The sequence below is a fragment of the Barbus barbus genome (assembly GCF_936440315.1).
Source record: "Barbus barbus genome assembly, chromosome: 26".
Taxonomy (NCBI): Eukaryota; Metazoa; Chordata; class Actinopteri; order Cypriniformes; family Cyprinidae; genus Barbus; species Barbus barbus.
The window spans coordinates 13826455-13838430 of NC_136754.1; the positions used below are offsets into that span (position 1 = coordinate 13826455).

Sequence of the window (11976 nt, forward strand, 5' to 3'; positions counted from 1 at the left end):
TTTCCCTGAGCAAACATACTATTGGTTCACTATTTCTCATATTTCAGCTTAATCAACAAACAGAAATGCTGAGAATGTTTTCACCAGATCAGTCTTGCACAGTGATCAGGAATCATTTCAGGTGACTCAAAATTTGAGGCCTGCAGATCTTTGGACAGCTCTGAGTTTTCAGAAACAGAACAGAAAGGCGTATATTAAGATAAACAAGAGGTAAAAAAAAAAAAAAATCTGGAAAGTGGATGAGAAGCAACACTGCAAAACTGTCCAGGCTAACTGGAACCATTTAGCTTCATAGACAAACATTTACACAATCAATAAAGGTCATGTAGTGCAGCAGCCTCTGACAATGAGCAACATGTGCTAGGAAAATCTTAGAAATGTATTTACGAATTAATTCAATACATCTCTTGAATTCGAAGAAATATCAGTGTATATTTGCAATATTTTAAATGCAGTGTCAACCTCATGTAAACTGGACCCCAAAACACACTCACAAGTAAAGACTTCTTTATTAGTATATTTTCAGCACAAAAACTGCATATTGGGCTGAAATAAATAATCGCAGTGCAATATGTGCTATCCTGTGTGTAAGGAGATTTAAGGGCATGAGATCTTATCCCTTATTTAAAAGAAAAAAAAGAAGACAACAATACCGCTATAAGCTGGGAATGAAGAACTAATGCAGTTAATAATTATCTCAATGAGCCACCAATTGAAAGAACAGTTTGTTACAATATTCTGGCACATTTTTTTTTAATATATAATACAAATTTATATGAGATTATACAATAATTTTATATTTTAGATGCTCCTTCTCACTTCCAGAGAACTAGCTATAAAATAAGGATGTGGCGTTGGGGAGAGGTCACAATCTGAGGTCATGTAAGCGTAACCATAGCAATGTTACTGTTCACCAAACATTATGTAAATCAAATTCAGAATAACAATCTTTGTCATAGAAGAGCACCATTTCATGATCATTTATCATGAATTGCCAATATAGGTAAAAGCATCAAGCACACAACAACATAAAATATATCTAAACACTTATAAAAACTTTATATGACCAAATAAAAATGCTGAAAATACATGTAACATTATCATTACAAAAACTTTGGAGTGGTTTTTGGTACTGAAAATGCACGGACAGCTTTAAAAACGTGATTACCAAAAATAGCTTGAATGTTTTATGTCTAAGCACCTTGGAAAAACCCTGATGAAACAGTTTTTTTTTTTTTTTTTTAATGTATGTGTATAAAAGTGGAATATAAACATAGTTATATAGAGTGATCAGAACAGACTTAATCTGTGCATCAGAAGAAAATATAACTAATCTATTCATGAGCATCAATATGATGGCTGATTCTAAAACAGTCATGTTAAGATTGTATTAACATTAGCACCATTTCTGGAATCGACAGTATCACATACAAGAAAACAAAAGCAGCTATACCTGCTGTACAAAATCAATATAGATTTAAAAGATATACATCACGGTAAAAATGCACTCAATAGAATTAAAGGAACAGATCACCCAAACATTTGCTGGAAATGTACTCACCTTCAGGCCACCCGAGATATAGATGAGTTTGTTTCTTCATCTGAACAGATTACATCACTTGCTCAACAATGGTTCCTCTGCAGTGAATGGGTGCCCTCATTGGACATCTCGGAAAAGTGAAAACATCTTGGAAAGTGAAAAGTTGCATGTTTGTTAGAAACAAATTCATTATTAAGGCTTTTAACTTTAAAATGTGGTATATATCATAATAACGCTTCCTCAAGTGAAAAAGTCCATCCCATGTTGTCCTCTCATTCAAAATCCATTGGCATGATTGTTTAGAACTGCTTTAGACTGTATTTGCTTGTAAACAATGGTAGAACGGTGTGTATTTCTTTTCTGATACAGACTCTGATTCTGATTTTTCACTGGAGAAAGCAATATTTTGGATAGAGGACTCCTATTTTAAGCAGAAGCGATTCTTTTTTTTTTTAATTGTTTATAACAAACATGCAGGTTTTCATGTCACAAGAAGTTTTTGATGCAATGGAGTCATGTGGAGTCCTTGTGGATTATCATGATGTTTTTATCAGCTGTTTGCACTCTCATTTTGACGGCACACATTCGCTACAGGGGATCCATTGGCATGGTAAGTGATGTAATGCTAGATTTCTCCAAATCTGTTCAGAGGAAGAAACAAACTCATCTAAATCTTGGATGGCCTGATTTTTCATTTTTGCATGAACTATTCCTTTAAACATATGACAGACAGCTCATTTAAACCAGTACATGAAGTTTGAGTTGATGGCAGGAAAGCACATGTTGTTGCTGCATGAACCTCCATAGCTTGGAGGACAGGCTGAACATGGCACACCGACTCTGTAAGGTGCCTCACCAATCCAGTTGCCCCTGAAAAATAGGACGGTTTTAAAAATATACCACAAAGATGAGCACATAACACCTTAGTCATGTGCTGTCATTATCAGACTGAGAAGGGTACTCTGTGCTCTTGTTGGGTGTAATATCTGGCTAGGGTTGCATGAAAAGATAAAAACATGACTAACTTTGGAGAATAATTGCAGACCAAGTACGTCGCCTCCCTCCACACAGCGCCCCACACTACCATATTGTAACAGGTTTGGATGGCACATCCAACTCTGTTTGATGACGCCCACACCATCTGAAACATTCAGAGAGCGTTAGACATTTTACCGTTTGCTTAATCTGAATTATGACTTGCACCCAAACTCACTTGTGTGTAATGTGTGCACATGGGTCCGTAACAGCGCATCGGGCAGCGAGGATTGCAGTCATGTGGGTATGGAAACACATAATCTCTGACCTCATCATACCAAGGTTTAACCAGCTGAAGAATGGAGCGGTAACTGGCAGGAGCAGAAGCAATTTGGGTGCCATTTAGAAAATGAGAGAGAAAAAACAAGAAGTATTATCCACTGGACTGCATCCAAAACATGAAATTCTGGTCTGGCCCATTGCCTTGAGTCTAGTTCATTGTTTGTAATTTGATAATGCTGACAAAGTGACATTTCAAGCCATTAAATAAGCACAATTCTTCTTTATTCTAAGAATAATAAAGATCTGAGAGGTTCTTCTATCAATAGCAAACAACTGTCACCTGCAAGACTTACTTGCCAGTTCGGACTGAGAGGTTTTGACCCAGATATCGGAGAAGGTAAGGAGGTCCATGTTCCCAAATACATGTGGCTGCCCAAGCTTCAGCTGACCTGGCCAGGCCTTCATCCCAAACCTAAAACAACATAACAATTGTGTGAAATAAAAATGTAATTATTATTATTTCACTTTTTTTTTTCCTTCATATACATGTCAAATAAAATGGCATTTAATCATGCACACACACACTCTCATATGTTATAAATGTCCATATGAATCAGTGTGATTGCAAAATTCTGTGTACAATAACTCAACAAGTATTTTATACCTTTTAAAATCAAAAGTAAATGTATCATTGGGATTAAATGGCTTGAAGCTATTAGGCTTTTATAATATTTTATTGTATCCAGCAGGAGGAGCTGTCGAATGATATAAATGAAGATCTAATCAGCTTTTTATAGTTTTGCTATTGATATGTAAAATGCTGCATAATGTTTATTTGGAAAGATGGAAAGATGAGAGGGATCGGTTGCTTACCATATACTCCATGTTGGCTGCAGGTGGGAAAACATTCGCTCGCACCTTGTTGTGATAGTCCAAAATAGCTATCATGTCACTTTGCGAAATGTTTTCCGTAAACCGTTTTCGCCTTGATTTGGGCATGGATGCTAATCCGTCAATCCGCATTTGCGATTTATCGATAGTGATATTGGTTCCGGTGAGCGTTTCAGTAGCATTTCTGATAACCCAAGCGCTCGCATTACTGGCTATGAATAGAAGCAGCAAATCGGTAAAAAAGTTGTTGCTCTTCATCCCTTTTTGATAAATAATCATTGATAATCTGCAAATGAAATAATACTCATGAACATTTTCATCTCATATATATATATATAAGACAAAGACTGAAAAATATGATATTTAAAATATTTAAAATGGCATATAACGTATATAAAAATGTTATAAAGGTTTATATAAGTTTTCTGCATCAACATCGTACCGTTGAAGTGTTCGGATCTGTTTGAGTGTGCGGTGAAGCAGCAGCTCAGTGAGTCTCAGTTATCCTCCTGGAGATCTCTAATCCTGTCCACTACTGCCTCTGGCTTTTATACTGTGCTGCTGCGATTCAGGAGGCAAGCGCAAGGTGCTCTGCTACCCGCCGGTTACCTGAACAGGGAACGTTTCCAGCCAGCATGAGACCAGCACACTATCTTTCGCTCTTTGAGGCTACTGTTTTAATAGGCTAGTAGTACCTAATAGTGAAAGTCTATCTCCAATTCATGTCCTAATAAACCTGTGTATGTGTGTGTGTGTGTGTGTGTTTTCGTTATGAACACTGCTGCTTAACTAAAAAATGCGTAAATGGACAATTGTTTTTTTTATGAATAGAAATAATTTGATCAGCTTACTTATAGACCTAGATCAGGTGGGTTAGACGCCATATTGAAGAAAACGAAACTGTCTTTGCAATGGCACGCATATGAAGTTAGATGTAATTTTCACAGCACACAAAATTGAAAAAAAACAACAAATATATATATATATATATATATATATATATATATATATATATATATTCGAAAGGTTGCGGGTTCGAGTCCCTGGCCGGCAGGGATTGTAGGTGGGGGGAGTGAATGTCCAATACCACCCTCAATACCACGACTGAGGTGCCCTTGAGCAAGGCGCCGAACCCCCAACTGCTCCCCGGGCGCTGCAGCATGGCTGCCCACTGCTCCGGGGGTGTGTTCACGGTGTGTGTGTGTGTGTGCGCATTTCTTCACTACTCACTGCTGTGTGTGTGCACTTGGATGGGTTAAACGCAGAGCACCAATTTCGAGTATGGGTCACCATACTTGACAATACGTCACGACTTAAAAAGTGTTCATTCATTTTTTTTCACATTTTGTTATGTTGCTGCCTTATGTTAAACTGCTTTAAAATTATCCCCCCCCCCCCCACATCAATCTTACACTCCATGCACCATAATGACAAAGCAAAAAAAAGGTCTTTAACATCTTTGCAAATTTATTAAAAATAAAAAACTTAAATGATTCCATTGCATAAGTAATCATACCCTTATCTGGGACAGTTGAAATTTAGCTCAGTAGCATTCATATTGCTTGTAGATGATACTACACTTCGAGTGGAGTTAACCTGTGGCAAATTCAATTGAATGGGTATGATTTGTAAACGCACACGTCTTAATATAAGGTTTAACAGCTGAAAATGCATATCAGAGCAAAAACCAAGCCCTGAGTTTAAAAAAAAAAAAAAATACTGCCTGTAGAGCTCATAGGATTACATCAAAATAACACATCTGGGGAAGAGTTCAGAAAAAAAATTTGCTGCATTGAAGGTTCACAGAAGCATGTAGTCTCCATTACCCTTAATGGAAGAAGTTTGAAACAACCAGAACTCTTCCTAGAGCTGGCCACCTGGCCAAACTGAGCAATTGATGGAAAAGGGCTTTGGTTATAGTGATGACCAAGAAGCTGATGGTCACTCTAGTTGAGCTCCATGATCATAAATGGACATAGGAGAAACCTACAGAAGGATAAACATCAATGCAACACTCCACCGATCTGGGCTTTATGGCTGTTTGGCCAAACTCAATCCTCTCCTCAGTGAAGACACATGAAAACACACTTGGAATTTGCACCGCAAGGACCCTCAGACTCTTGAGAAACAAGATTCTCTGGTCTGATGAACCTCAATTCCAAGCATCATGTTACCAGCTCTGCTCATCACCTGCAGAGTACCATCCCAAAAGTAAAGTGTGGTTGTAGCAGCCTCATGCTGTGGGGCTGTTTTTCAGTGGCAGGGACTGAGGGACTCGTCAGAGTAAGAAAAGCTCAATGCACCAAAATATTGAGATAGCCTTAATGAAAACCCAGTCCAGAGCATTCAGAACCTCAGACTGGGCAGAAGGTCCACCTTCCAACAGGACAATGAAAATAAGCACACAGCAAGAGAGGCTTATAGACAACTCTTTGAATGTCCTTGAGTGGCCCAGCCACAGCCTCGGCTTGAATGCAATCAGTTATTTCTGGAGAAACCTGAAAATGTGTATCTGCCCCATCCAACCTGACAGAGCTTGAGATGTGAAGAGTTGAGGAGAACAATGGCAGATAATTGCCAAATTCTGATGGGCAAAGCTTGTCGTATCATACCCAAAAAGACTTGAGGCTGTAAAGGTGCTTCAGCTAATTACTGAGTTAAGGGTATGAATACTTATGTAATGTACTCATTTCATTTTTTTGTTTTTATACATTTACGAAGACAATTCACGACAAGTTGTGACAATTCTGTTTTTGCTTTGTCATTGTGGTGTATTAAGTGTAGATTGATTTGGAAAAAAGTAATTCAAAGCAGTTTAACATAAGGCTGCAACATAACAAATTGTGAAAAAAAATGAAGGGGTAAGAATACTTTTTTTATAGGCACTGTATATAAAAAGTCATAAATGTCATAAAGTATAACCATTCTTTGTGGAGATTAAAAGTTTTTTAATGGACATAACTAACTTTTCTCAGTGTAGTTAACAGCTTAGGTGTAGAAAGTTTGTGAGATATGTTTTTTGTATTATGTATTTGTTTTCTTTTCTTATTCATTATACAAATACACTTGTTCAGTGTTTGAATCCAAAGAGCCCATTTGCCAGCATGTGTAAAGCCAAGTTAAGAAGCCCTTCAGAGGCATATCGTTTTCTTTGGCAGGTGGAAGCTGAGTAAGAGCAACGTGACGCACATATGACCCCATTCCCCCTTCAACTGAACTGTGAATTTGCAGGTTTTCTTGGAATTGAATGTTACTACTTATGCATTCTTCAGTCCAGAAGGGAGATGTTTACTGTCTCCAAGCAGTAATTAGCCCTAAGTTAGAAGTTTAGCTTTTGGGTAAAATTGTATAAAGGAAATGTTTGGCATTATATCATGCCTTTGCAACTTTTTCAGTGGGTCTTCTCACCACTGGGCCTAATAAGGGTTATTTTGTTTAAAGAAAAGCCTTCTTAGGGACTTGAGATGCAAATTAGCATATGCTGTATTCTCTGTGTGCAATGCATTTTTCAGTTCTTTGGCTGGAGTCATAGGTCTTCTTTTTTTTTTTCTTCTTCTTTTTTTTTACTGTCCCTAAATGAATCAGCGACCACTGACCTGCAGAGTTTAGCTCCAATCCTAATTAAACACCCCTGAACCAGATAATCAAGATCTTCGAGACTCACTAGAAACTTCTAGGCAAGTGTGCTGGAGCTAACTGGAGCTAAACTCTGCAAGACATTTATCCCTTCAGGAGCAGAATTGTACACCTCTGAAATAAACCAATAATAATATGAGTGTATAAGATGATTATACACTGAGAGGACCTTATTGGTTCTCTCTCTTACTGTGACAAGGCCCAGTAAGAGAGAGTTCCTATTTAATACCCTCAATTATAGCCTTAATAAAATGGACAAATGTTATTTAAAATCTTCTTTTTCAGTTTTGCAGAATGGCACTTCAATAACGTGTCAGTGCACCAAACTACTTCATATACTGTGTAAACAACAAAAAGTGTATAAAGAAACTTTTCGAAAAATACAAGTAACTGAAAACGGCATCATTTTAAATTGCATAGTATCTGTGCAAAGGTAAGAAAATGATAAAACAGCATGCAAGAAACCAGATGAATAAGGTGAATGAATATCTGGAATCTTATGAATTTCCTTTCATCTGTGCACGGTATTTGATTTGTAATGAAGGAACCATTTGGGCTGTTTTTGAGTTTAAGTATACATTTCACATAGACTGAGCTTCAGCAGTATAGAGAAAAATGAAATGAAAATGCCAGCTTTTGCATATTTTATGAATGTTGCCCTAGTATTATGCTGATTAAATTCATTATTACATTATGAATTAATATTTGATAATTTTACAATGTATATTCAAATTTAGTGGAGAAGTACTGTTTAGCAATAACTGAAGCGTAGGAGAAAGAAAAAAAAGAAGGTCTACTGCCAAATCATCCATAACCTTGCTGAGCATTTGTGTGCTCCACCCAATGATGTTCTTGCAAACTGGAAGCTCATAGTAAAAGAATAACGACTTTATTACCCTGTGCCCTGTTTAGGAGGTAATACCATCCCAGTGAAACGTCCAAATGACAAACCTGTAATTAGAAGACCAGCTTACTCAAGCCAATGGCTTCTTTCAATAACTGTTTATATTCCTTAAAACATTATTTGCCCAGACCTGCTTATATGACTTGTATTCTCTGAGTTCTCCAGCAATTAAAAGTCAAAAATTACATACATTATAGCCATGCTTGCCATGTGCATATGCATTGGACCTATTCATTTTATTTTCATTATTTTCCATGTCCTATATGGTCATTCACATATTCAAAACTACTCTATAAAAAAAAAGAAAAAAAAAAGCACTACAGTCAAAATACAAAAAGAAGTAACAAATGACTGTAGTTATTAATATATGCAGTTGTGTGCATGCATGTGTAAATGCGTTTTGGTCGAATGATTCATCACGGTTCATTCAATCTTGAAATGTAGAACTGAACATTTTAGGCTGGAAAAAAATAATGACAAGAAACATACTATTAAATTATTCTTTAAGGAGAAAATCTCAAACAGGAACATTGTGTTCATTCACCTTCTATCACATGGAGAACCAGGCAGTATTTGTCCATTGCCATCACTAAGTCCATATAAAGTCACTTTTTGTTGTAACAAGTTGTCCTTGGCTTTTTTTGTTTAATAAAGAACATTGTGAATGAAAAGCATGCGCAATCATACAGTTCAAAAGTTTGGGACCATAAGAAAATGTTTTTGAAAGAAGTTCTCAGTAAGACTGCATTTATTTGCATTTTATTTATTAAAAAATACATCAAAAACTGTAATATTGTGAAAAAGTTTCACAATGTCAAATAACTGTCTTAATTTTAATATATTTTAAAATGGAATTTATGGCAAAGCTGAAATCTCAGTTGCCATTACTCCAATCTTAATTTTCACACGATCCTTCAGATATCACTTTAATATGCTGATTTGGTGCTCAAGAAACATTTCTTACAGTCAGTGTAAAAAACAGTTGTGCTGCTTGATATTTCTGTGTAAACCGTAATGCATTTTCAGGATTCTTTATGGATAGAAAGTTCAAAAGAACAGCATTTATTTGAAATACAGTTATTTTATAATATTATAAATGTATTGACTGGCACTTTTGATTAATTTAATTCATCCTTGCAAAATAAAATAAATTGAAAATAAATAAATACCGTAAACACATAAAATCTTACTGACCTCAAACCTTTGTATGGTAGTGTTCATTTGTTACATTGACCCTACAAGCAGTTCAGAAAATAAATGGATGAAAAAGGGATCTTTTTAACGATTCCGTTAAAAATCCATTTGCATCACAAAATGCATTTGCATCACCTTCTAAGGGCAGTCGTGGCCTAATGGATAGAGAGTTGGTCGTGGGTTCGAGTCTCAGGTCCAGCAGGGATTGTAGGTGGGTTAGGTGAATAACCAACACTCTCTCCACCCTCAATACCACGACTGAGGTGAGACCCTTGAGCAAGGCACCAAAGCCCCAACTGCTCCCCGGGCGCCGCAGCATCCAGGTGTATGTTCACTACTGTGTGTACACTTGGATGGGTTAAATGCAGAGCACAAATTCTGAGTATGCTTGGCCACACACCACTTCCCCTTCCTTCTGTAAAAACATCAGTCACTTGATTGAATAACTTGTGGGATAAATGCTATAAATAAGAACAGACACATCTGAGGCATCTGTGCTACCATAGACCAACAGATCCTTTGAACCGGTCATGGTTATCAAAGAAAAATTTACCACGTCATTTGTTAAGAAACATGTCTCATTGTAATATAACTGTAATAGGGTGATGTGTTCCTTGACAAAAATGAAAGATCATCCAAAATACATTTATTTCTTCAGAGAGCATTGTTGCATAAGTTAGGGTGGCCGTTTGTTAGTTACAAATGATTTGTGAAATAATGCAACATTTCTGTAGAAGATATGCCAAAACATTGTCGGTGTAACGCAGAGGCAGTGTCTTTAAGATCCATGTGCAGCTTTATCATCACACAAGAATGGTCATACAAGCATAGGTCAATCACAGGCGTCAGGTACCACATAGGCAGGGCAGAATCATAAACAGAGTTCGGGATAGAGGTCTAGGCAGGCGGCAGACAGATAACAAAACAGATCAGCAAGGCAGGCAGAGTCAGATTAAGCAGGCAGAGTTCTATCATAAACGGGTAAACAGTCCAGGTCGGCAACAGGAAATCAAACACGGAATAAACGCTCAGAAATGTCTGCATGGCAAGAACAAGACTTCGCAATGAGAGCAAGGGTTGAGCAGATTAAATAGACCAGTCAATGGGGAAAACCTGTGCAGGTAATCAGTCTCAGGTACGGGGTGTGATGGGAAATGAAGTCCAAATTACAGAGTTAATACTCAGGTGAGGGTTCCCTCTGGTGGTGATCGGAGGGAGCCACAGAGGCTGAGTTTGTGACAGAGCGAAGAGGCAAATGACGCCTGGGTCTTCCACGGGGCCTTGGGGCCGGCCTATCCGGATGGTCTCAATGAAAGTCTGCGGTAAGAGAAGGGTCCAAGATGTCCTCCGCACTGACCCATGATTGTTCCTCCGGGCCGTACCCCTCCCAGTCCACTAGATACTGAAGTATCCTGCCCCGGCGACGAGAGCCAGAATCTCTATTTTCTAATCTAATCTATTATCTAATTTCTGGCAGAAGGCTGTTCATACTCGTGAGGTGAATTGGGGACCTCATTCTTATCATCCATAGCTACCCCTCCAGAACTGATCACGTAGCCGAGGAAAGACACAGATTCTTGATGAAATTCACATTTCTCGGCTTTGGCGAATAACTGATGATCTATAAGGCGTTGTAAGACTGCTCGGATGTGCTTGACATGATCTTTGAGTGACCTTGAGTAAATTAGAATGTCGTCAATATAGACAATGACCCAGCGATTAAGCATGTCTCTGAAGACGTCGTTAATGGAGGACTGGAATACGGAGGGACTGTTTGCAAGCCCGAACGGCATAACAAGATATTCATAGTGCCCAGTCGTGGTGGAAAAGGCCGTTTTACACTCATCACCCTCCTGAATGCGAATGAGGTTGTAGGCGCTGCGCAGATCTAGCTTGGTGAAATGTCTTGCTTCACGGAGTTGTTCTAGAGCCGCTGGAACCAGGGGTAGTGGATAGCGGAATTTGATGGTTATGTCGTTGAGCCCTTGATAATCAATGCAAGGATGAAGTCCCCCATCCTTCTTAACAAAAAAGAATCCGGCAGAGGCAGGTGAGGTGGATGGTCTTATGAATCCTTTAGCGAGTTCCTCTTCAATATACAATTTCATAGCCTCTGCTTCAGGTTGAGATAGAGGGAAGATTCTCCCCTTGGGAGGTTGAGAACCTGGTTGAAGGTCAATGGCACAATCACCTATTCTGTGCGGTGGAAGCTGGGTGGCTCTGGTTTTACTGAATGCCTCTGCAAGATCATGGTATTCGGCGGGGAGTGATCTATACGTCACCTTTCTGGCTGAGGTAGAAGGGAGACAATTCTGTCGGCAGGATTCTGACCACTGAGTAATTTGTCTCTCGGACCAGGAAATCAAAGGATTGTGTTTCTCTAGCCAGGGTAATCCCAGGATGATGGGAGTCTGCGGTGATGAGAAAACAAATAGTTTGATGGATTCAGTGTGAAGGACTCCAACACTTAACTGAATGTCCTCTGGTACTGGTATTTCTAATACAGTGGATGGATTCAAATTAGTACTCACCGCCGGAGGGTGGCGTGATGGAC

The 11976-nt window shown here is 38.3% G+C and overlaps 1 protein-coding gene across 1 annotated transcript; it reads right to left on the minus strand.

Annotated features, from left to right (window-relative positions):
* Window positions 1–491: 491 nt before the first annotated feature.
* LOC306845550 (peptidase inhibitor 15-like) lies at window positions 492–4209 on the minus strand. Its single transcript, XM_079378420.1, has 6 exons — window positions 4131–4209; window positions 3671–3974; window positions 3151–3269; window positions 2754–2886; window positions 2566–2681; window positions 492–2410 (listed from the first exon to the last, which is right to left on the minus strand). Exons 2-6 carry the CDS (start codon window positions 3965–3967, stop codon window positions 2275–2277), a joined length of 801 nt encoding a protein of 266 aa, XP_079234546.1. The 5' UTR covers window positions 3968–3974; window positions 4131–4209; the 3' UTR covers window positions 492–2274.
* Between the last annotated feature and the right edge of the window lie 7767 nt (window positions 4210–11976).